Raw genomic sequence first — 26,349 nt, forward strand, 5'->3', positions numbered from 1 at the left:
AGTTCGGCTCCTGGCGAGGTTTGTGACCGCACCGCGCTGCGGGGAGGTTCCGAGGAGTCCCTTGCTGCCGTCCCTCCGTGCTGCGCGCCGGGGAAGTGGCTCCCGATCGGGTCGCGGAGCTGGAGGCGGGCCATGGAGAGGAGGGCGGGACACGCACCGACCCCGGGGGCGCCCGCCCCGCCCGAGGGGCACGCGCGCCTCAGCCAATCAGCCCCGCCGTAGCCTTCAACGTCCCGCCCTCCGCGCCCCACTTGACCAATCAACGCCTTCCGAAGGGAGAACCCCGCCCACCGCCCTCTCCGCCCGCCCCTCCCCTGCCGCTCGTACAACCCTGTGCGCTGGAAACCCCCGAATCCCCTCGTGACTGGCGGCGTTTCTCACCAATAGCACCGGGAGCAGTGGCGGCCACGCGCTGTGATTGGATGCGGGAACTGCTGCGGGGGCGTGTGCCGGGGCAGCAGGGGCGGTTGCGCGGCCGCGGCGGCGATGGGCGAGCGCGGCGCGGGCCGGGTGGGTGCGCCGGTACCGGGCTGGTGGCGCGGGCGGGCGGTGCGCCCTGCCCGGGGCCGGCCGTGAGCAGGTGAGGGGCGAGCGCGGCCGCGAGACCGCCAGGCAGGGGCGAGGAGGGGCGTTTAGGCCGCGCTCCGGCCGGGGCCGGGGCCCTGCGGCGGGGCCGGGCCGGGCCGGCGCGGCGGTGAGGGGGCTCCGCTCCGGGTCGTGCGGGGCAGCTGCGCCGGGACGCAGCCGGGCCTTTCCCACAGCTCGGCGTTAATCCCCGAGCAGCGCAAGAAGTGCTCCGGGACTTTCCTGCCCTGCCCTGCGGGGAGGCGCCCGGAGAGAGGAGAAGGTGCTCAGAAATGGGGGGATGATCCCTCTCCGAAGCTCAGCCGGGTGGTTCGCACGAACGTGTCTTGCCACGGAACTCTCCATGGGGGACCCACGTGAACTGCGGTCGGGTCTGCGTTTCAGGTGCTTGTCCTGCGGGGAGGACTCTCTGCAGCCCCGGCGTGTGCCCAGCAAACCCGGGTTCTAATTTTTTCCACGTAATTCTGTGTACATTGAGCTGCGACTATATTTCCTAGCTCCTCGTTTTACCTTCATCTCCTACGTTATTTTTAGACTGCTGGAAAACATAAGTTTGCATCTCAGCTATTTAAATTATTTTTAGTGTTAAACTGAAAGTTCTCTTAGCATCTGTGCAGTTTATTTTAGCGTCTTCATTTTGTTCTCTGGGTCAGAGCTACAGACGTGGGTTCATGCTGAAACCTGATAGCTGGTTCAAACATCTCTATATAGTTCAACTAAGGCTCCTGCAGGGTAGAAACAGAGTTCTTGTATTTCAGAGCAAACTGTTTTTATGCAGAGATGTCTCTGTAGTGGCAACAGTGACTCATGACAGAAGAATAAAAAAGGAAGTTAGAGAAGCTTTGAAGTTAGGTATTTTATTATGGCCTGCCTCTGGCAATTTTTGAAATGTTCCAAAGTTTGTAATGTTGCAGTTATGACTGTGTTTTACCTGTTTCTCCCCAAAATCCTTTGAGCCTGAAGACAATTCAGGGAGTAGGTGGAATAGAAGGATGCAGCTGTACGGGGTCTGACACTTAAAATGATGAGCAAGTACTCTTTGGTTTGCACAAAGTTATGTAGTTGCTGGGATGTTGTGCGGTGTAACGGTGACTTGTGTGGTTTGTTTGGTTCCCAAATCAATTAATACTGAGGTCTCCTAGTTAATTTTGGTCTGATACATGTGGGCTGTTTGCTCAGCAAGGGTTTTACTTTGCTAGCAGAATAATCGACTCTGTGGAAAATGGCTGTAACAAAGAATCTTAGAATCAGTGGTTTAACAGGTTTTTGATATGTTGCCAAAGATTAACATCCTTTTAATAAGCTTTTCTGTGCTGCTAAAATACTAATTTATCACTTTTATTCTAGAAGAAGGGGATTTGGTTTTTAGAACCGTGTGTTTCTTTTGGCAGGCAACAGTGGTCCTAGATAAGTTTTTAAAGAAGGAATTATTATATAGTGTTAATGAACTTTTTAATAAAGGTAAGCCTTTTGGTTCTGTGTTCAGTGGGCTTAATAACATCTCTGTGGATGACTAGGACTTTGAAAGACACACCACACACCAGATAAAGTTCTTGTTATATAATCTAAATGCAGCTGTTAACATGTTTTCACACTGAATTCTGTACTGCTAAATATGTGAAGACTGTAGGATGTTGCAGCAATGAACCTGCAAGCAGGCTATACTTATTAAAAATAGATATGATAAATGATAATTTAAATAAAATTTTAAAGTTAGTATTTTTAAGCTCTTGAAAGGACTTCTCTTTTAATATATTATTTACATGCATACTTACTAAAATTAAGTATTTGTAAATGAAACAGGAAAGATCAGGTTTCTCTGTAATGTCAGAAATATTTTTGCAGTTGAGTAAGTTTGTGGAATGGCTCACAAAAAAGAAAGTGAAGTGCATCAGCTTTTGAAAGCTGAGAACATAAAATGGAACTATGAAGAGCAAGACAAGATCTATTTTTTTCCCACTGTCTAGAAAGAGTAAGAGGAGAAAACTAGACAGAACTTTGATGAACTGTTTTAACATCTGAGGAGACTTATAAAAACTATCAGTCATTTAACCTTGTTTCCATGTGGTGGTGGTGGGAAATCCTGTTGTGTTCTTCATCAGTTTCCATATAAAGCATTCCTGTTTCAATCCAATACTGACACCACTTCTTTGTTAATCATCAACAAACATTAAAACCCCTTTATGTGTATCAGATGAAAATGAAGAAAAAATATTTTTTTACTTGAAAATACATTGACAATCTTCCAGAGTTTCCCTCAGTGAAGTCTGAAATGGTCCAGATTCTCTCCCTCAGATGTTAATTACTTTGCAGGTGGAGAAATGTTAAACCCCATCATCCCTGTGAGCTGCTGCAACAGCAGTGCCACAGCACGAGGGTAACTCTGACACCCACATGGCACAGCTGTGCAGAGGAGAAGCAGGTTGGAGTGGCTGGGTGGCACAAGAGCCTCCCCGAGGCAGCACACAAATGTGTGAATTCCTGGGGACTGAAAGATGAGACTTTGGATAAATTTCAGGTTGTCTGTGGTTTTTGCAACTTTTCTTTGGAGGGCAAAGTTTTGTTTAAAAAAAAAAAAGAGATAAATTATGAAAATAATTACAGTATTGCTGGATTCCATGGCTTCCCCATAGCTTCTGAAACTGGGATCAAACTGAGCAGGAGAAATAGCAAAATAGGTTCTGTGCTATTTGAATGCCATCAGAGAAAAGTTGTGGAGGGATATGGTACTTAGGCACAAGGACAAAGATTATTTGCGCTTAATTTATTGATGTTAAATTTGTAAATAATCATCAAGGTTCTCCTTTAACTGGATGCAAACCAGCATCACAGATTACAAACAGGAAAATTTATGTGGGAATTTATTTCTAACTTGTACACTGCCCTTTGCTGCCATCTTTGAAGAATAAATCCTGCTAAGGTACTGTGGATCTTTCTTTGTGTATGCAGTATGATCAAAACTGTAGACATGTGTATATATTTTACTTTTGTATCTGCTACCATTCTCAATGAAATATTTTCAGACTCTTCTTTTTTAGTTTATTGGTTGCGAACTATAATTCTTAGGATGATGTTTAACTAGGGTGTTTCCTTCTAGGGTATTTTACTAACTGAAGGTGTTGTATTTATTTTTTTCTCAGACTTGCATGTTGTAATGTAGTTGCAATTAGGATTTCATATATTTTATATTACTTACTGAAACTGGCCATTTGTTTATTTAAAGAAATGGCTGTTACAAGTTACTAAAGTTTCCAGTTTTCTGCTGCTCTATTTCGTCAACACAATTTTCTGTTTCACCAAATCACAATGTTATGTGGGATGACAGATGGAGTGCACTTTGTCAGAAAAAAGCAGTCACTAACCACAGGAAAAGGTCTTTGTAGAGGGAAGTTTCCATAAAATATTGTTTGTAAATTTGAGAAGGGTGTTTATTCCTGTTCATCAGAACTTAAGTTTTCTTTTTCCTTTCATTTATGTGTGTTTTTATGTTTGCTGCATTTCATTGCACTTTGTCCACAGCTCCTTTCTTCAAGGAACTAGAGAAGGAAAAGAAATAGTATGTAGTAAAAATGAGTAAATGGGTCTGTCCATGATGAGCAGTACTGTGGCTGTTCTGGACTGTGCTCACTGTCTTGGATTTTGCTGAACTGTTACTATGTAGGAGAAGTGGGTCTGGTCACAGATTTAATTTTTTATGTTTTACTTAAAACTAGCTATACTTCCTCAATTTAATTTTTTCTTTCTTATTTTATTTTTTTGTTATTCTAGGCTTCCTGCTCTGAATTTGTTTCTTTGCAAAATGAATATTGTGTTGACAAAAATTGGACCTTCCAGTTGAATTTGGAAAGACTACGTGTAGATCAAGGGCTTATTTTTCTTGAAGACTTCTGTGCAGCTTTTAAAGTTTGAATCACAATGAATTCGGGCTTATGGAGTCAAGAAAAAGCAAGTTCCTCCTATTGGGAAGAGCGGATCTTTTACTTGCTCCTCCAGGAATGCAGTGTCATAGACAAGCAGACCCAAAAGCTCCTGAAGGTGCCCAAAGGCAGCATTGGGCAGTTTTTTCAGGACCGTTCTTCTGTGGGACACTCCAGAAATATTCCTTGTAAAGGCAAGAAACTACAGATTGGATTAAAGATTCTGGAACAACCTCATGCAATCCTCTTTGTGGATGAGAAGGATGTTATAGAAATAAATGAAAAACTGGCTGAGTTGCTTTTGGCTATTACTAACTGTGAGGAAAGATATAATCTGTTTAAAAGCAAAAGCAGATTAGCTAAAGGCATCCAAATAGATATTGGCTCACCTGTTAGAGTGCAGCTGAGATCAGGAGATGACAAATTTCCGGGAGTTGTTCGCTTCAGAGGACCCTTAATGCAAGAAAGGTCCCTCACAGGGATATACTTCGGAGTAGAGTTGCTGGTAAGTTCCTTGCTAGGGGGTTGCACCATATATATGCTTTATAAGATGAGCTAAAAATATTCTGTGTGAAGAGAAAGTCCTAATAATTTCTTTTCTAGAAGCGCAGTTACCTCTAAAAATTGTTACCTTCAGTTTTTTCATGAGTATTTTTTATTAAATATCCATGAACACACCATATCACATCAGCCTTGTATTCTGCATGTTACGTGAAGCTTGATGAGGTGCCTGGGCTGGCAGAATATGTTTTTCAAAGTCCTGTTTAAACTTTTCCCAAACTTTGCAACTCCCACTGAGAACCTCCAGTACTATCAGGCCCAGGTGCTTCTGAAAATCATCTCTCTTTATTTGGTATATAAGCAGAATTTTTGAATTATTAGCATTATGTCTAGTATGAAATAGTCTTGTCTTGATGTGTCAAAAATTTGATGATGGAATCAAGACTTGCACCTGAAGAAAACTTGCTTCCCTGAGTAAAAAGGCTTCTGCCTGCAGCTACTCTCTAATCTATTGACATCTTTATTCCTCTGAGATAGACAGTGTGTATATTTGCCACTAATTCTGACAACAGAATTCTCTCAATGCAAAGACAGTTCATCAGGCAAATTCTTAGTGCAATTTGTCCAAAGCACTGGATTATGTTACTGCTTTTTTAGTAGTCTGCTTTTGCACAAAATACATGGTGGTTTTTTCCTCTTCTTTTTTCCCCTCTTCTTCCTGCTCTGACATTTAGGAAGAAGGTCGCGGTCAGGGCTTCACTGATGGACAGTACCAAGGCAAGCAACTTTTCAGATGTGATGAGGATTGTGGGGTTTTTGTTGCTTTGGACAGACTGGAGCTGGTGGAAGATGATGACAATGAACTGGAAAGTGACTATGCAGCTCCAGTTGATGCAATGCAGGTAGAACTTCCTCCTCTGGAAATCAACTCCAGGGTTTCTCTGAAGATAGGAGAGAGTATAGAGTATGGGACAGTTATATTCTGTGATGTCTTACCAGGAAACGAAAGTTTAGGATACGTTGTTGGAGTGGACATGGTAAGAAAATAATTTGACTTTAATAACTTCTGCATGTGTGTTAGATAGTAAATGACATGCAATTAGAAGAAAAACATTATCCACAAGCTACTTCAGTGGAGGCTAACCTAAAATGGGAAATAAACTTATGTTCAAAGATACCCCTTGGTGGTAATTCTTTCTTGTCATCAGGTAAATGACATCCTATTTGATGCTAAACAGTTCAGGAGAAATACTCTGGTTATTCTGAGGAGCCTCCACTGAGCTACTTGCCATGTTAGGTGTCAGTCTTGAAGTCATAAAGTTGAGTGTTTGTCTTGTGAGACTGGCTTTGTTCTGCCTGTTAAAAAAGTAGGCTGAATGTCTTTTTCTTTTTTAGCTGTTTCTGAAAGCTTTTTTTTATGTTACTGTTTTTGTTTGACTTTGTTTTTCCTTAAAAGTATTGAGTTTCAAGTACGCAATTTGATTTTTCAAGAAAATGTGAACCATGTCATAAAATTATTTTTACTAAATTGAATTTTTTTAAATGAACAGCTTTCAAGTTTTTGATAGTTCAAGATTATGTTTTGGTTTTGTAGGTCAGGTGCTTCCATATCTTGGTTGCAGTAGGTGTTCCCTAACAATGCACTGGAGTTACTCTAACTTGTTTATGCATAAATAATACTTGTTAAAGTAGGAAATATTTCTCAAAAAAGTAGATTTTAAGTCTGCTTTTTTCTTTAAAGACTGTAGTGTTTGTCTGTTTGAAATACAAAATTTGTTAGAGGAAAAAGTAGATGTTGTCAAACCTTTCATTTTCTTACTTTCTGTGTTTCTAAAGACGGGTGTATTCTGCATGATGTAAACCTTCTCTTGGGATATATGTAACATATTTTTCTATTTTTAGGATAATCCGATTGGAAACTGGGATGGAAGATATAATGGAATACAGCTGTGCAGTTTTGCAAGTGTTGAAAGTACACTTCTTTTGCATATCAATGATGTTATTCCAGGTATGCCCAGCTTTCCTAACCAGAAGGCAGATTTTGGTAACCTTTCTACCGAGGCACAGTTATGTGGTTAAAATAATACTGCAGAATTAATATCCTAAATTCACTTGAATTAGTTTAACCTTCTGTGTTAAAATTCTCTTCAGTTTTTCCCTCCTTTTCATTACAGTCTCACCAATGGAAAAGCTCTAATATTGAACAAAGTTCCTGTCAAATAGTATAGTATTTACAACACTATGCAGTTGTATAATATTCATGAATATGTGAGTGTCTGTAGCAGGAATCTTTTGTATGGATAGTTGTTCCATTTACTCCAGGCATTTAAATATCTTGGCTCAGAAAGCTGTTTTTTCTGTGCTTGAAGGGTGTTGATAGTATTATGTATGCAGACTGTGGGTAAATACTTGAAAATGCATTGCAAGACTGGGGAAAAATTCACTGCAGTAATTCACTGAATAGTGTTAACTTGTACCAACTACTGTCCTGATTCCTTTTCTGAGGAAAGAAAAGTTTATAATAAACTTTTGTATGGGCTCTGTCCGTAGGCAGTTGCGAATGAGTGTGTGCTCCTCAATTTGACTGTTTTCTTATGTTCATATCCTACTTGCTGGTTTAGTTAAGATGCATGTTTTTGCATGAATTTTCCTCTCTGGAGAATTCATGGGGACTCCATTTTTGGGAAAAGAGGATTTGTTATACGTGTGTTAGTAGGAAAAAAGTTTAGAATTTTGTTCAGGTGTTTCCCATAATGGAAATGTGCACATACATTGAAGGATGTGTTCAAGAAGTAATGGTAGACTTCAGTGCAAAGTAATTGCTGTGATAGAACCAAATCCTATATACATAAAATGTTGCTTATGTGCCAGACAAGGTTTTGCCACTCAGTTACAATGTTTAGGTTATTACCTTTGGAGAGGAACTTCTCTGTAACAGTAAAAATACAGAAGAGGGAAGCTAATACTGTCTTCATACACCCTGTTGTAGAGACTGTATCACAGGACAGGAGACCTCCCAAGCTTGCCTATACCTCGAGAGGTGGTGACAAAAGCTTGTTCAATCATAGTAAGCCAAAGGCTACAGGTATGTGTGGGACATGATTTTCTTTACTTATGTAAGAATTACAAATTTTTATTGCTTGTTGTCTTTTCTATCATTTATTCATTATTAATTTATTATTTCAGTTACATATCAAGTTAAATTTCCCTGGATTGCTCAAAATACCTTCACTTTCATGAAACACAGTTTGAGATTTAGCAAAATTCAAGAGCATATTACCTAGTTGTCTAGTACCACCAGTTCAGGGCTGCATTCTGCTTTTCTGGAAGTGTGGTGTGTGTGTTTATTGCTTTGCGGTTTTTTAATAAATATAGTTTGCTGTTTTGTTTTGGTTTGGGTTTTTTTTTCAGAACTAAAAACTTAAAAACTATTGCCTAGGAGCAGATCTACTTAATAGTGAATATGTTAATTTTACTGTGATTCAAAACTGAAATTGAATTCCCAAACTATAAAATTCTTTGGCTCTGGTTTTGGCCAGCTCTGAAAATCTCCCCAGGGGAAAAAAAAACCTGAAAGGGAAACATTTTTTTAAAGGCAGAAATCAAAATTCAGTGTCTTTTGAGTTTACTAGTGGCTACTTTGAGGAGTTAAATACTAATGACAGCATATTCTGCAATCTTTCATTCTACCTGACATTGGATGCTGGCAGAGATGATCTTCATTAAAGTAACTGGTTATATGTTGGCACAAGCTATAGCTGTGTGAAATTGGATCAGTTATCTCTTTCCTACTGTGAAATTTTAGTGCTTTAAAAGCAAAAAATACCTGCTGTACACTGTATCAGAAATATTTTCTTATATCCACAATTTATAGTCATGAAAATTTACACTTGAGAGAGACTTTCTGCCTTTTTTTGAGGTTGCTGACTTGAAATTTCAACTTGGAGGATTATGTTGGTTTGGTATAAACTTTTACTTTGTTGTAAGCTTAGAATTCAGCCTTGATGGGAGAGTTTGCTGCCTTGTTGGGTCTTTTTGAAAGTATAATAAGAAATTCATGCTATGAAATAAGAACATAAATAACCTTTCCTAAGTAGAGATTAATCTCTGCATTAAAGTATGTTGTGTTCCAGGATCTACCTCTGAACCTGGAAATAGAAGCAGATCTGAAGTCTTCTACACATTAAATGGCTCATCAGTTGACTCTCAGCCTCAAACAAAAACAAAACCCCCGTGGTATATTGATGAAGGTAAAGAGAGATGATAGTTTTTCATCTAGGCATATTCTTTATGTTAAAACAAAACAAAACTACAGTGTATTATGTTCTTCAAATAAAACAAATATGACATTAAATGTAAAACAGTTGGAGTGTGTTGTCTTAGTGGAAGACAAACTATACCATAAAAAGCATCTTGAAACCCCTTTGAAAGTGTCTTAGTGTGACCTGTGGTTTTATTCTGCCTGTAGGAGATTACATTCTTGGCAGTGCATGTGCAGCTCTGTGGGAATGCATATGTCTTGCAGGCAAAATAAAAGCTGAGGCTTGGATGGAAGACATGAAGATATTCCTTGTAGCCAAGTATACAGAGTAATTGTGTTTTGCCTGTCTTTGTAGCTAATGTTACAGGGAACTATTTGCCATGCCTGCTAAGCAGTCTGCAAGTGAATAGGGGGGAAATAATCTAGATAGTTTTTCAGTATTTTTTTAAAGTTATTTCTGTAAAATCTCTCAGTGAGTTTTTACGTAAAGTTATCAATATATGTTGATTTGCTTCCAGACTTAATTTTTTTTCTGGTAAACTTTAGAGAAGTGTAGCTGGCTGGCCTAGTTACTGAAAGGATAAAGACTAAACTAATAATGTTAATTTAGAATGGAAACCTATAGCAATGCTAGTACAAGAATTCCTTTAACCATAAAAGAAAATGGATTAAAATTGTCCTTGGTTGTGTAACAGATGGTTTTTTTAACAGTTTTTTAGACATTAACTTCAGATAATAAAACAATGTGGAAGAATAGTTGATGAAGAAGAGGCTTTTGTTCTGTGAATACCAGTTGGGTATTAGGGATCTTTCCACATCAGGATATTCTGTGTACAGAGATGAGAGAAGATACAAAACACTTGTGCTATTACATCTAGTTGTGATCTCTTGTATCAGGCACTGCTCTAGTAGTGACATGTTTAAGTCCTTTGTAGACACTGATAGATTTCTTGTCTTAGAACCAGAGTATATTGTGATAGAGTCAAGTATATAAGCAGTTTTTCATTTGCAAATCGTGTCTGCAAGCAATCACTCATGTCTCTGTAAGCTGTGAACCAAGGCCTTTGCTCAGTCACAATGACCAGTGAGCTCTTCCTAGTTTTGCCATTACAGTCCTTGTGCTTGTTAACTCATGTTCAAAGAAAAAAGTCTTGCGTGAGGTTGAAAAAAAGTTTTCAGTCTAAACCTTCCTGTTGTTTCTGTGTTACATCTTTCTCTGTGGTGTTTGTTTCTGTTGGCTGTGGTAAAAGTGGTAGGCCTTCAGCAATGTCTCCTCAGTCAGTTCTGTCTCTACAGTGTTGCCAAGTGACAAATGTCTTCCTAAATGTCCCTCTCCAGCTGTTAGTGCTTCCCATACAGTCAGCTCACTTGTGGTTGCAGATGCACTTCATTGGTTTGTAGCCAAGTCTTTTCTTTTTTAACACGGGGGGAAAATAAACCCAACACTTACTAACATCTTGGTTTTGATTTTTTTTAACAGCTACTGAAGACCCTACAAAATCACTTACTGATTCATCTTCTGGATTTGGGCATTCTTCACCACCACTACAGCCACCTTTAACAAACTCTGTGTCTACAGAAAACAGATTTCACTCCCTCCCTTTTAGCTTGACAAAAGCAACAAGTACAAATGGTACTATTGGACACAGTCCTCTCTCTTTATCTGTTCAGTCAGTCATGGGGGATGTGAATACTGCACCTAACCAGGACAGTCCATCAGCAGCAAGCCCTGTTGGGAACTCTCATGGTCTTGAAGCAGGTTCCTTGGCTGAAGTAAAAGAAAATCCTCCTTTCTATGGAGTAATCCGCTGGATTGGCCAGCCCCCTGGAGTAAATGAAGTATTGGCAGGACTGGAACTGGTAAATATAAATTATAGTTCATATTAATGTTAATTACTAGTTTTATTTCTCAGAGCTGGCCCTGTATATGTGTGCTGGTTCCTGCTAAAGCAGCTAGTCTAGGGCGATTTGCCTGAACAGGTTGCCATGTGATGTCTTTAGAGGTAAATTCTTCAACGAGCTCTGACTTTTGTGGCTGTCCTGAACCTTACCCTGTAAACAGGCTCTGAGATGTCTTCATGTCACAATGTGTAATCGAATTTGTGGGACTGATCACTTACTTTCTTTGAAGAAATTTGCTTACATTATGGAGATTGTAATTGAAAAAAGCTGACCAAATTTAAAGGTCTTTTGAAATGCAAATTTATATAAAATGCTCTGGCTATAGCAGTCTTTATTGAGTATCACTTTTTTGTTTGTTTTTTACATATCAGCAAACAGACAGAGTCAGAGTTATGACTGTCAGAGCCGTAAGACTGGTTTTGATAATTGACAGTAGTGATATTGTTGATTTAACAGCCATGTGCTTTGTGTTCCTCTGGGCCCTTTGTAAAAGCAGAGTTGGTGCAAACATTAATTGCTGTTCTGCACTGAAGTTTCCTATGTGGCAGATGCTGCCAAGGTTGTGACTGGCTATCAGTTAAATTAATGTGTACTCAATTAGGAAATGGGGTTCTTTATTTTGGTATAATGTTCAGTAAAATTTCACATAACAGAGTGTACAATTATGTAAAACACAAGCAAAGTAGGTGAGAATGTGACTGGAATTCCAGCTGTTAAGAAAAAATCCTCATCCTTGTGAGTGTTTTGGGTGAAGTTGGAAGCCATAGTTTGCCACAGGATTCTGAGACTGCGCCTTAAGGTATTATGTGTTAACCTTGGTGCCACTCATGCATTCCTGCATTAAAGGCCAGCAGTTATTAGTAAGCAGACAATCTATCTTAAATCAAGTTCTCAAAGATGTAACTTACTATTGTTCACATCTGGTTTGTGTTGTCTGTCCTTGATGCACATTTTGTGTTTTCCAAAGCAGCCATTTTTCTTGTGCAGTCACAGTCACACTGAAAGTATTCAGACTAGCCAATGGTTAGTGATTTTAACTGAGTTGTAAAAGTTGCTCAGTAGCGCATGTGTGCTCTTTCTAACTACAGAAGGAATCTGAGCTATGTTTAATTCCCACTCTCCCCTTCCAACCTCCCCCAAGCTGCTTCTGATGAAACCTGGATGATGAAAAAAACCCTGTAACTCTAATTTCCTCAGTAAATCCAGTTAAACAACACTTCAGTTAAAGCTTTGCGTACTAAAATGCAGAAACATTGTCTATCATGCTTCAGAGTACCTGAAGGGTGACTTTGGGGTAGATGCTTTGTCAAATGTCTTACTGCAGAATTCTAGAAATTAGAAAAACAGTGAATTCTCACTCAAATTTTCAGGAAGATGAATGTGCAGGCTGTACAGATGGAACATTTAAAGGAACTCGATACTTCACTTGTGCTCCGAAGAAAGCTCTTTTTGTTAAACTCAAAAGCTGCAGGCCAGATTCCAGGTTTGCCTCACTACAGCCTGTTTCCAACCAGATTGAACGCTGCAACTCTCTAGGTACTGACCTTTTGTTTATTCCTCATTTATCAGCTGGGAACTGACCAGGGGTTTGGTTTCTTTTATTCCTGCAGTAAGTTCTTTGCATTGAACACTTGAAAATCTGTACAGGTGTTACTTAAATGAAACTAATAAATAGAAGATCAGCCTGTACAGAATGCAGTGATTCTGGGAATTACTTTTTTGTGCTTTAAAACAAGAAAATCTTTGTATATTAAAGAAAATCCATAAAATTAAGGGATTTTTTTTATGCTGTAAGCTTTTTAGTTTAGAAGTTGTAAAGCTGTCTTGCTGAAAATGGGATTTGCAACTCCAGCTATGTTTGATTGCATTATCAGAGATAAAGGCAGTTATTTTTCTGTAATCTAAAGCATCAGATTAATTTATTTTCTAAATATTAACATAGAAAAGCATGTATTTTTATGGTGGAAGTTGGTGGTGAAACACTTTTTTTTCCCTAACTTCAAGTATTTTATATTTCTTGGGTCAAGTTGTATTGCTTGGGACACCAGCAAAGAAGAGTGTCTGATACTCCTAAGATAGTGTGAACAGGGCATTTGAAACGAAAGAGAACTTCATTGCTACTGGATAATGTTAATTCAGTGCTGCAGGCTTTCTGAAGCACTCTAATGTGCATTGCCAGTGGAATGTAAGGCCTTGTTCACTCTCTGGAACACTGATCTCAGCTACAATAAAATGCTATTCTAGTCCAGAGAAGGAATGCTTACACTAAGGCAGCAACTTAGCTATAAAACTTTAATAGGGATATCTCAAGGGGGATAAAATTTGAGGCTTTAAAGTGTCTTCTGAAAAAAAAATTTCAGCTTTTGGAGGTTACTTAAGTGAAGTGGTAGAAGAAAACACTCCTCCAAAAATGGAAAAAGAAGGTTTAGAGACAATGATTGGAAAGAAGAAAGGTATCCAGGGTCATTACAACTCCTGTTACTTAGACTCCACCTTATTCTGGTAAGTTTATCATTTGTATAGTGGCATCCTGTGCTAGAAATGCAGAACTTGTGCTCTTTGTTTGGACGACTCTCTGTGTGTTACTGTGCAGCTTCCAACAGCATGTGCTGCAGTCTGACACCTTCCTGTGCTCTTCCAGTGGGAGCAAGTTCTGCAGCATTCGCTGTCTAAGCAAGTGCTAATCATGTCCCAGCTGTTCTGGCGCTTATGTATCTACTTGTTCTGACTGAGAGAGTCCCTGGCCTGAAAATGGTTGAAGGATGAAAGAGAACACAGGCCAGGGGGTGGAGGGAGGGAAATACCTTCTACAGCTTATGTGCAGAGTCCGGGTTCTGTACGTCACTGCAGAAAGGGTGCTGGGTTAGAAAGGGCGTTTTCTGTTTAGTACAGCTCTGTTCTTCCCTGTCCACAGCTACCACCTTTTCAGTTTGTTTAGTTCTTAAATTCTTCTGTGGCTTTGCTTGCTTTGTCTTATATTGCTCAGGTATCTGAATGGTCACATCTTCCAGGGTCAAAACAACCTTCCTTTTACATTTTTCTTTGTAGCCTGTTTTCTTTTAGCTCTGTTTTGGACACTGTGTTACTCAGACCTAAAGAAATGAATGATGTGGAGTATTACAGTGAGACTCAAGAGCTGTTGCGGACAGAAATTGTGAATCCTCTGAGAATGTAAGTAAAGATACAAACTGGTCTCTAGTCTAATATGTTAGAATCAGAAAACAGTTATCCTGGTAAGCTGATGATTAAAAATGCTCTTAAAGTCTATAAAAAGAACATTGAGCACTGCACTAAATTTATGCTGCATTAAGAAAGTTGGAAGTCAGATCAAATATGAGAAGTCAGTATGTAATTTTGAAGAAATACTGTACTCAAGTAGAGGAGGATTTGACAACCTATGTTTCACAATTTAAGAAGGCTTTTTCTTTTTGTGCTTCTCTGACTTGATCACAAACTAGCTAATAGCTTATTAAACCCATTTATCTTAGATATGGATATGTATGTGCTACAAAAATAATGAAACTGAGGAAAATCCTTGAAAAAGTTGAGGCTGCATCAGGATTCACTTCAGAGGAAAAAGGTAACTGGGGAAGTTTTCCTTTCTTTGAGACTTACAAGAATCAAAATATAATATGTCTTGATATGTAATTATACCAGAACAAAACACCCAAGCAGTTTTTTGTAGCACTAGAGTCTGTGCCAGAGATAGTTGAGTGACCATTGCCTGGTAGAAGGTCTTTTCTTGCTTCCTTGCATATGTAAGGAACCCTAGCTGAACAATTTCTGTAAAAGTCTTTCACTGCTTGAATTCCTTTTTTTGCTTTCCTGTGCCTATGTCTTCTAGCAGTTAGGACAGAAGACTGTGATAAGGCTGGGGTCTTTGTTCTCTTTCAAAATGTCACTTTGGTCCCTGAAGAATAAACTTTTTTATTACATTTCATTGTTACAGTAGTGGTTATGTAGTATTTTAAAAAATAAAATGTGTAAATCATGTTAGAAAAATCAGTTCTCAACTTTTTGGTCTTCTGCTGCATAAAATGATTAATTAGCATTGCATTATTTGGCTGTTTCCTCTATTTTAAATCCTGAATGCTGGGAACCAGTATTTATTGCAGTTAATGTACCTGCAAACTGTGCTGGGAAGAATGGCCCTCTGGGAAGCTGCTGTTGGCTGCCTTCATGATTAGAGAACTCAGTCTCTAGGTGAACTCTGTAGTACTGAGTGGGTTTTATGTGTTACTGTCACTATTCCTCACTGCTTCTCTGCATATTCACTTTTCTTTTGAAAGTTTTTATTTCTTCTGGGAAAGTTGTGTGGTGCCAAATGATTCCCCTGAAAGACAGAGCATCTTTTTGATCTTTCCTTTGTTACACTGTTGCATCTGTAACTTTTATTAGGGCCTTTTGACATTAAAAGAATAAATAGAAGCTTGCCATGAAAATGTTCATAGTTTGTCATAATCTTATGGTGTTAATAAAGCTCTAAAAATTACCTTTTTTGCTATGAATATTTTGAAAATCTTCATTATAAATGAGTCTTAAATAATATATCTGGTTTTACATACTAACAAAACTTGTTTTTTCTCTCCCCCCATCCAGATCCAGAAGAATTTTTGAATATTTTATTTCACCATATTCTAAGAGTTGAACCACTGCTGAAAATAAGGTGAATCTTTTTTCTTTGCTGACATCATCCATTTGTAGAGGCTGATGAGGAAAAAGTTATCTGCTGCCTTTCAAATTGGCACAACTCTTAGAGCCCTTTGGACATGTGATTGAAATTGCTAATACAATTCAATATAGTAAAGTTACATTGACAATTTTGACACTATTTCCTACCTTTTTTGGTGGGTAGGTTTTGCCATACTGGTGTTATTGCACAAGCTCCTGAGCATAGTTTCATGAGAACTGAACAAAAATCCTGTGTCTTAGTGCTGTCTACTTGAGATCTTTCCTGGTTTCCTGTTAGTTATGCTGGAGAAGGGCTGCTGTAAGAGGACCTCCAGCAATTCTCAATGTGGCCCTGCAGCTTAAAGCTCATTTCTGGGACAAGCTGCACAGATTGCTGAGTCGGTGTGTAAGCTGTGGAAACTGATTTGCATTTCTTCTGTTAGGCTAATGAAAATATTTCAATTGTCTGTGTTGATCAAGTTTGGTTCTCTTTATCAAAATAACAGATGCTGGCATTTATGTATGTATTCAGTCTCAGCTGTTGCACTGCAAGGGTTCAGCTGTGGTAACTGAGTTAAACTGGGGCCTGTTGCCTGCTGCTGTCATACTGTTAGCTGGCACCTGATATTCTCAGGTTCCTTGCTACCTTCTATGGCAGCACCACTGCTAAAATGCATTTTCCATAGTTTTTCAGTCCTTTCCTCATTGCAGGAACTTCCATCCCAGGAACTGTGATGAAACAGCTCCTATCTATTTTTTTCTTTAGCTTTAAGAGGCCAGTTAGTCCTGTATGCTTTTTCTCTATAATACCAAAATGCCTTTCTTCAATGTAAGCATAGTCTTCTATACCCTTTCTCTTGTCCTTCCAGAGGAGGTTGAATTACAAAAATATCTGAAAACATTGGTATTTGACTATGTTTTGAACATCTGACCTCAAAACTCACTTAAATTCCCAGCTTAATCCTTTGTCCCTTTCCCTATCCTTAAAAAAATAGTCTTGTGGTTTTGTTGTTGTTTTTGGAGGGGATAATTGATTTGTGGGGAGATGTGTATTTAGTGTGAGGAATTTTTGTCCCTTTTTTTGACGAGGAAGAAGTTTCTCCAGACCACATATTATGGCCTGCACTGGCAGTTAACGTGGTCACCTGTCTCTCTTTGCTTAAGTTTACAGTTAGAGCAGGACAGCCCTTGGATCTGGATTATCCTTTTGGACAGCTCTCTGCTAACTTTATAGCAAGTCTAGCAACAGTAGCCACTATGTGAGACTTCCACTGCAGGAAGCAGTGTAAACACCTGTTTGATTTAAAGGAAATGTTTCATTAAACACATCATAGTGAAGATAATTATGCCATTCCTTTTGATATTTTATTACTGAAACTCCTACTTACCTTTCCAGTGAAAGCTGCTTTAGTGTCTTGGAGTTTTTGATGCATGTGCTTAGGAAGTGTTTCTTTAGTTGGTAGTTCAGTCACTCACAGGCATATGTTTATAAAAGGTACTCTGAAACTTACACTGCTTTTGGTTAAGTTTTCCTAAAATCAGTCCACCCTTAATACCTGACTGTCACCCAAGGCAGTTTGTTGTTGGGGAGGTTGTGTTTTGTTTTATTTTGTTTGATTTTTTTTTTCCTAAAGCACAGTATATTTCAATGTAGAGAGAATGTTTCATAAACTATTTTATCATAGAATTTATTTTTCTAGTAAAATACTGTCATTATTACAGTAGAGCTTCAGAATCTGTTGTTGTTTTTTTTTTCTTTACATCTGTTTTTAGATCAGCAGGTCAGAAAGTACAAGACTGTTACTTCTATCAAATTTTTATGGATAAAAATGAGAAAGTTGGAGTCCCAACAATTCAGCAATTACTAGAGTGGTCATTCATCAACAGCAACTTGAAGTTTGCAGAGGTTGGTGACATCTCTTGCCTTGTTAGAAGTGATGATACCTAAATATTTTCCCATCCTGCAGAGGGACATGTGGGTATGTTGGAAGTGGGAATGCTGTGTCAGTGGTCCAGGATGTCTGCATGACAAGACTATTTTAAGGCTGACTTAAAGACATGTATCCTTTGGCTAAATAAATCAAAGTGTTTTAGGTAAACAGAACTTCTTAGTTACTGCCAGTAAGCTGTTTTAAGGACTAATACTTTGAGATACCTCTGGTAACGGGATGCAAATTTAAATAACATGAATACTTTTCTAACAGAAGTATTTCTCTAAATTTTGACAATTGTTTATCTCAAACTCATTGCATTATATTCTGGCATTTTACCTAGGCACCCTCTTGCCTGATTATCCAGATGCCTCGCTTTGGAAAAGACTTCAAAATGTTCAATAAAATTTTTCCATCCTTGGAATTAAACATAACAGACTTACTTGAAGACAGTAAGTATATCCCATTGCATTGTGTAATGAAAGAGAGCTGTTGAAAGTGACTTACACAGTAAAAGTAGCTACTCCTGCTAGTTTGGTTTTTTTGTTGTGGTTTTTTTCTATTAAATATTTCCTGAGATGCTCAGGCAGAGGAGAAATGAAAGTTTACTGCCTATAACACTTTTTTTTCCCCCATGTCAATTAGAAGCAATAATTTGGAAGAATGTCTACAATATAACTTGCTTGATTATGTTTATTTAACTCTTGAGTATTTGTACAACAGAACTTCTTAGGACAGTGTTTTTAAAATTGTGTTACTAGCAGCAAAGCAGTTCATTAATATGGCAGGTAGGAAATCTTAAAAGCTACATGTAGATTGGGTAACAAGTATTTACAATGTTAACTATGTTTTCAGCAGTTTCATGAGTTTATGCTGGTTTTTTTGATCTTTTTGGCATTAGATCATCATCAAACCTTAAAAGAACCTGAGATTAGTATGTGCACCTGCAGCATTTTGTGATAGTGCATTTTTTAGCCATAAATCTATTGCTTAATTTCTGACACTGGTTATCCACTGAATTTTTCATTGCATTACCTAAGTAAGGACATATGGTTTTATGTTTGAGATAAGAATTATTAAAATTCATTAGAATAATAATCTCTGAAATTGTTGTGGCTTTTTCTTTCACTATAATGGCCATCAGCTTATGCTTTTTTTTTTCCCCTGCCCTGGTGTTGACAGCCATAGGGGTTAAGCTGACCATATCAATATGATGAGAGAGAACTTGATTCAATAGCCTGTTTTTACTTGTTCATGCACCTGATTTTTATCATCTTCTGTCATGCAGCTTAACAGTCTAAATGTTTTTCTCTTATTCCACATTGCCTCAAAGGGAAGAAGATAAATGCAGTGATACATTTCTGCTTTGATTGACAATCTGGTTTTAGTTGTTTCTAATGGATTGTTTTTCTGTATTTAAAGTAATATTTCTCTTTCCTTTTCATACTCCTTGTCTTAAAAAAACAAACCACAAAAAGCCTCCCCAAATTGGAGACTAATATCTTTTTTTACAATGTAGCTCCCAGGCAGTGCCGTATATGTGGAGGACTTGCTATGTATGAGTGCAGAGAATGTTACGAAGACACAGATATTTCTGCTGGGAAAATCAAGCAGTTCTGCGTAACGTGCAATACGCAGGTAAGTAGTTGTGTTTGTTATTCTGGGGGGGTTTAACTGCTGTAATAATTGAAAGGAAGGCATAAGTCAGACCTTTCACCAGCACTAGTGTAACTGCCACCCACCCAGTAAAGTGTCTCCCTTGGTGACAGATTAGGAACTCCTGCAACTGCCAAATCCCAGGACTGGACACAGCGGAGAAGTAGTAACTGTCTGCTTTAAATCCTAATTTTTTGTACATACTACCTTGTTAGAGTTGATAAATTCATGACATAGAAGTGCTTAGTTTTGAGAACTGTTTGGTAATTGCATAAAGATGTCAATTATGGCTTATTTTCAAGTCTGAGTGTAGTAGAAAACTGTTGCATTAAACCTTACCTGCCTTCCAACCTTAGGTTTGAATTTTTGGGGCAATATCGAACTACACTGGTGGAGAAAAATAGAAGAAAGGTTTAGTCAGCTACTGTTATTGCAGTTCCTTCTCTAATGCCATTAATCTTCTGTTCAGCAGTAATATTCTTTTTAGCTTTGTCTGCCACTGAAATAAATAATCTTATGAGATGTTTTTCCTCTTCTGAAATATCACTTCAATTGTAGGTTCATCTTCATCCCAAGAGACAGAGTCATAAATTCAATCCGTTGTCACTTCCTAAGGATCTGCCAGACTGGGACTGGTGGCACGGCTGCATCCCCTCCCAGAAGATGGAGTTGTTTGCAGTTCTGTGCATCGAAACCAGCCACTATGTAGCTTTTGTGAAATATGGGAGGGACGACTCTGCCTGGCTTTTCTTCGACAGCATGGCAGATCGGGATGGTAGATCTTTTATTCTGTTAATTTTCTCTTAGTTTTTTTTAAGTATTTTAGACTTCAGTGACTATTTCTTAAAGTTATGGGGCTATTAACATCATTTAACTTGATGCTGGGATACTGATCTTGACCCAGCCTTACCTCAGCACATTGATTTCATGGCAGCTACTGATTTGCATAATCTGAATTTCACCTAAATTGGACATCATAGTAAATAGATGGTACAGAAACAACTGCAGACATTTTCTAGCGAGACTCCTTATACATTTTCCTATGCTTTGCAAATTTGGCAAAAAGAATTAATTTTAAATACTCAGCTGCAGAAATGTATTTTCAGTCTATATTTAACTGGATGTACATGATTATCAGACAGTATGCAAATATTTTTATTTCTTTTTCTTAAATTACTTACTGTAGATGTCTTTAGAATAAAAGAAACAGTCACGCATTACAACATCTATGCCATTCCTTTGAATCTCTTTAGAGTTATCAGTGGAAAATTGTTACCCTGTAATAATACAAATGTCAGTAAAACAAGTGTTCTCTTAGATACTGCTATTTAAACAGATACTGTTTAAGTAAGGACTCTGTTCAATTCTGGTGCCTGAGAAAAACAGTAATAGATGAAATGTCAGTCTCATAGTGAAACAATTTTTGCATGATGAATTCTTGAACCTCTCTGTTAGAGTGTGATTTGGCAGGGAGAGAAGAATCTTGCCTCCTGTTGAAAACGGAACTGCTACAGGATTAAAGTCACTTTCTTATACCAACCAGAAAACAATCAAGCTTTGTTTCAGAGTGTTTGAAATGTGTATGACTGAAGTCTGTAAAGAACCACTTTAATTCAGGAATTTAGATCACGTGAGATGCTGGATATATCTCCTCCTGATCTTGAGGGATGTTTTTTGATTCACAAGTATTTTTCTTCAGCTTTTCTTCATAAGTTAAAAATGTCTGCTGGGAACTATGAGATGGATGTCCATTCTTGTGTTGTTTGAATTTGCTCAATTTTACGTGGAAAATGAGCAGGAACAAACTCTGCTCTAGTCATGCAGGTCAGATACAGACATGGTTTGTAAATTCATTAGCTGGTACCAGTTGTCATGTTATAACAAACTCGGTTGCATTTGAGGTGGATTATGTATTCAGGTTGCTCTCCCACAGTTATACAGAATTTTTAGTGTTAACGAAAACCCAAAGTTCTCCTTACTTTTTTGTGATGTTTGTGTGAGTGTGGTTTGTTAGTAAACACTACAAGATATTGTGACACTAATTGTGATTTCTTGAACAATAGACTTTTTTTATAGCAGTTTACCCTGCAGCAGTCCAGAGGGTCATATTTAGGTGGTTTTAGAAGGTGTTTTCAAGAACGGGTGATGCTGTCATAATGAAAGTACATTATAAAGAATAAATATATGTAGATGCTATCCTAATCTATTTCTCCTTCTTTCCATATGGCTTAAAAGGAGGTCAGAATGGCTTTAACATTCCACAAGTTACCCCGTGTCCAGAAGTTGGTGAATACCTGAAGATGTCTCTAGAAGAATTACACTCCCTGGATTCCAGGAAAATCCAAGGTTGTGCACGAAGACTTCTGTGTGATGCTTACATGTGCATGTATCAAAGTCCAACGATGAGTTTGTACAAATGAACAGGGATCTCTGCACAACTGAGGAAACAGTCCGGGGTCCCCACCTGTTGTTTGCTGCATTCTCTGCTAGGTCAGTTTCAATGCAACCGTTGCTGGCAATGGAAGAAGTTGGCTATGACAGCAAAAGGATTTACTGTTCCAAAAACTGCACATACATGGAGTTCTGTACCTGAAGCATTTAAGCATTTTGCACTCTAGGAAGTGTGCTTGTGTGTGTTTGTTTTATAAACAAAGTTAAGTTAATAAAACTTAAAGCTTTAAGTGCATTGATTATATACAGGCTTTTTTAAGATGCAAAGGTGAAGTTATATCAGGAGAAGTCTCCTTAGTCCATTGGGAATGTAAGGATACAGGATGTGCTTGCTCAGTGCATGTCTGTGGACAGGAATGATGATTCTCATTTATTTCTTTACCCCCACCCTGTCTCCTTGCCCTTGATCTTTTTAGTATCACAGATTCTTCTCCCAAAGAGGTTATAACTGCAGTTTTAGAAAGATAAATTTTAGACTGTTCATTGCATATTAATTTTCTGTTACCTACTACATTCTTTTCAGTTCCAAAAATTAATATTCATTTAAAGATCTGAATTCCTGTCTTGTGAAAATCAAGCACACAGACTTGCTGTATTGTTAACTTTCAATTTTCGGAGGGGAAAAGCATGAGGAGAAGAGGGTATGAAGGGGAAGCACAATTGCTGAAATATAAAATTAGCAATGAAAGTTAACAGATGTCTTTTTCTAAGTGTCTATTTTTAAAGAAACAAAGCAGTCTGGAACAAAACAGCAACTGTACACAAATGATTCCAGGACAAAACAATAAAATAGTGGATTGCCTCAGGGAATGTTACTGAAGTGGATTCTAGTCCTTGGTAAACAGAACTGACTTTTCTACAGTACATTAAGCTACTGCCTGGGAATATGTTATGCATTTGACTCTTCATTTCAGGATTACTAATATTAAAAATAGACTATTAAAAATCTTTGCCTGGAAAGATGAAACTATAAATCAAGGTAGATCAGAGTTCTACTGTATACCAAGTACCTGATAAAAACTAACTTGAAAAGCTGCAAAACCTGTATTAATGTAAAATACTGTACTTTGAAGTCTGTTGGTTCCTGTTTTCAATGAAATACTGTTGTTTTAGTTGCCTTTTAGCTATTTCTGTCTACACTGACTAGCAAACATGCAAGTATATATATACAGTACCATCTGGTTGTACAAATTGCATATATGTGAAATGTACATTTCAACTCTTAAGGTGTTTTATATGGAAACTTCCTTTTGGGGATCAAGTCTATAGAAGAGGAGGTAAAATACAACAGAGGGAAAGTCACTTTGAAAAAGCCTCTGTTTTGAAGGCAGTGGGGACTGATCCCTTATTGTAGAAAATGTTGTTACTTTGTTTTTCTTGGAAAATGTGTAATCTTTCTTTGGGACACACTAACACAGAACAGTACTAGAGAGATTTCAAAACTGCTTGAAGGACTAATCTGTGTAAAGCAATGGGTGCTCAGGGCGTTGATCTGTTCCATTAGCCATTGCATGGTGTGCTCTAATTTTTCACTTTCAGGAGCAACAAAGTTATTAGAAGTGTCACTACTGCTTTTTCCTCCAAGTGTCTCCTGGCTTTCATATTCCCTTGCCTTATTTACCTGGTGTGTGTTCCTTGGCAAAACTCTCTTTTTGTTTAAGTACTACCCTGGGCTCTTGGCCTCTTTTTCTCCTGGAAAAGTTCAATGAAGCTTTAGATGATGGATTCTATAACCATCTGTCAATGGATTGGTTATTGTCCATGGACACTGGTACATCCCACCCTGTTCTGGGACAGCAGCTTGGATGTGTTGACAAAGATGCCATAGGAGCATCTTGTAGGTAAAGAAAGCAGGCCTTGGCTTGGCAGCTTGTGTTCATTAATGTGAATTAGAGACCACCTGTGTCATCTGAGCAGAAGGTAGAAGGTGTGATAGCCCACCCTTGGCTGTGCTTTGAAGAGAAAGATTGGCCACTGCCTCCAGGTCACTCCAGTGCTGTTTTTAGGGCTGTTTGCAAAGCAGAGACTGAGGAATCTTGCCAAAAGAGACTATAGTGAGACAACAGCCTCAACTCGCTCTCTACAAGGTTTGAGCCTCTGTTTGATCGCTTCCTTTCCCCAACTCGACCGTATCTCTTAACCTGAAAGGAGGTACAAGTGTCCCCTTTGAACAAGGGGCAAATGAAGGCATAAGTACAAACCTGAGACCAGTTTGAATGTCTGGATTCTTCTCTTCCCTAGCCCTGGATTTATTTTTTACTTTTCCCAGTGCAGTAATTTCATATATCTTCCATTGATGTGTCATTTTTCCCACACCCTCAGCCCCATTACATATAGTTACCTCTTCCTGCCTGAACTTGGAGAAGAGCCTTGGACTTGCTATGGCCAGAGGAGAGACATGGAATTGGCAGCCATATTAAAGTTTTCTAGATGAATAATCTTGTAGCAAAATGCCCACTCTTTTTTTACAAATACAAATATCCAGGAATCCCAGTTTTTCTAGTTACATACTCTATTAGCAGAAATTTGGTTTCTTCCTTCCAATCTTCTGGCCTCTGGCAAGAGAAGAGAAGATGTGTGAACTATTGCTGTGGGACACGTAGGGAACATTCATTACTAGCACTTGGTGACAAATACTGTGTTTGGAAAGGCAGACAGTGCTTTACAACCTGTATTTTGTACTGTAGGTTATTGCAAACCAGTAAACAGTTTTGCAACCATATCTTTTATAGTGTAAAAAAAAGTTTTGACAATTGAGTCTTTTCTTTCCTTAATCTAAAAAGCATTGCTGTATGAAGTACTGCACTGGAAGTGAGGTGATCTGGCAGTGTAAGTGAAATATTATAGAAACTAACCCCAATTTATTTCCTTTCTCAGGAACTAGTATTCAGACAGAAAAATGATTTCACTGTGAAAGGAAACTTGTCAAATAACTTATAGACAAGGGTAAGAAAGTTTGGATTTTTAGCCTTCAGCATGTATTTGTAGGGGAATTGAGTAAGCAATTTTGAAGCCTGCATTTTAAGTATCTGCTTCTGGTAAATGTAATGCCCAAAGATTCAAGTGACAGCACTCAACGTTTATGTTGTTTGGTGTGTTTGGAAAACTCCCAATCAGTTCTTCTCTCTCCCTTTGTTTTTATATAGTGAATGTCCCCAAAAATTGATAGCACTAAAGTCATTGTTTCATGATTTGGCTTATAAGTACTGCTAACAATGGCCTTAACCTGTGAGTAGGAAAACACATAGACAAAGTAGTTCCTGACAGCCTGTAAAAAATGTAAAGTTTCATAGTACATAATCTTTCATGAAAGAGGAGAAAACCTGCACCCCTATACAACTTGTTTGGTCTACTAAAGATTTTTAGAACTAGGGGTTCAAGATGGAACAAATCACTGTGCCACTAAATGCTTGCTTATTTTGTACAAAGAGGGTAAAGAGAAAAAGTGGTTAGTTAAAGGTGATGCCTTACACTTTACTAAAGCAAACAAACAAAACCCATCAAAACCCCACCCAACCAAACCCACCATAAGTTACATCAGAATGCTTGTCTTTGGGTGGGGGAGATAACTGGAAGGAAAAAATACAAAAAATATCTGTGTTCAGTAAAGATCTTTCTAATATCTGTGATACTGACTCTGTGCTCTTGAAAACTGTACTGTGTTGTACTAAACAGCCTATGAGATTCCCATTTTAAGCAGTTACTATGTGTAACAACAATTAATCATAAGTGGTTCATTTCAATGCACTTACTCTTCTCGTGCACTTTATACTCCACTGAACATGCTCACCGTGCTCCCTAACGGTGGCCTGTTCCATACCATACTGGGGCACACCGTGCTGCACTCTGGAGTGGTGTGGTTTTGAACTGAACTGGTGTAAAAAGCAGCTTGAAAGCTTTGTGTATTTTTACCACTGTTACAAAGCATGTTTTTATCTGTTCTTGATGTTCTGCTAAATAAACATCCCATGGTTTGTGCACAAATAGTCTCTTAAACTTATGAAGGCTGTGTCGAAGAAGGCATTAGGGAAACAAACCCTTGCATCAGGTTGCCCTCAACTAGCCTTAACTTTTTTTTTTCTCCAATGGTAGATCTGAATGAGCTGCTACTGGAAAGGAATGTACCTTGTGCTCTTTCTGTATTAATATTAATTAAAATTATTGTTCTTATGGCTTTATTGATTTCTTGGGGGGCTTGGAGTTTTGGGAGTTTCACGAAAAGGGATGAATAGTGAACTAACTTGTTTTGTGTACTTACAGAAGTATTTATGTTTTTACATTTCTGTTAGTCCCTCTTTGCCATTTCTAGGAAACTTTGGAATTGTACTGCGTCAAATCAGGTCTTAGAATACTACTTGTGTAGTACCAATTAGTTAGTACCTGATGCTGTAAGGGAAAACCACTGAAAAATAGCTATAGCTACCTGTAGTTTGCCGGGGGAGGGGAAATTGCCTTATTTTTAAATGCATACACC

At 38.4% G+C, this 26,349-nt stretch overlaps 1 protein-coding gene across 3 annotated transcripts; it reads left to right on the forward strand.

Moving 5' to 3' along the window:
* The first annotated feature begins 429 nt into the window (after positions 1-429).
* Positions 430-26,047, forward strand: CYLD (CYLD lysine 63 deubiquitinase). Of its 3 annotated transcripts, none has more exons than XM_071567177.1 (17): positions 430-580; positions 4,354-5,007; positions 5,738-6,040; positions 6,906-7,011; positions 7,993-8,088; positions 9,137-9,253; positions 10,745-11,124; positions 12,537-12,702; positions 13,527-13,668; positions 14,215-14,337; positions 14,655-14,746; positions 15,766-15,832; positions 17,611-17,743; positions 18,112-18,220; positions 19,288-19,406; positions 19,983-20,199; positions 21,660-26,047. In XM_071567177.1, exons 2-17 carry the CDS (start codon positions 4,501-4,503, stop codon positions 21,842-21,844), a joined length of 2,862 nt encoding a protein of 953 aa, XP_071423278.1. In that variant the 5' UTR covers positions 430-580; positions 4,354-4,500; the 3' UTR covers positions 21,845-26,047. The 3 variants fall into 3 exon arrangements, with proteins under 3 accessions (XP_071423278.1, XP_071423280.1, XP_071423279.1); XM_071567179.1 differs by having other exon boundaries at positions 431-580; positions 5,738-5,905; XM_071567178.1 differs by lacking the exon at positions 430-580 and adding an exon at positions 808-969.
* Positions 26,048-26,349: the final 302 nt, after the last annotated feature.

This window comes from Pithys albifrons, chromosome 12 (genome assembly GCF_047495875.1).
Source record: "Pithys albifrons albifrons isolate INPA30051 chromosome 12, PitAlb_v1, whole genome shotgun sequence".
In the NCBI taxonomy this organism is placed as follows: Eukaryota; Metazoa; Chordata; class Aves; order Passeriformes; family Thamnophilidae; genus Pithys; species Pithys albifrons.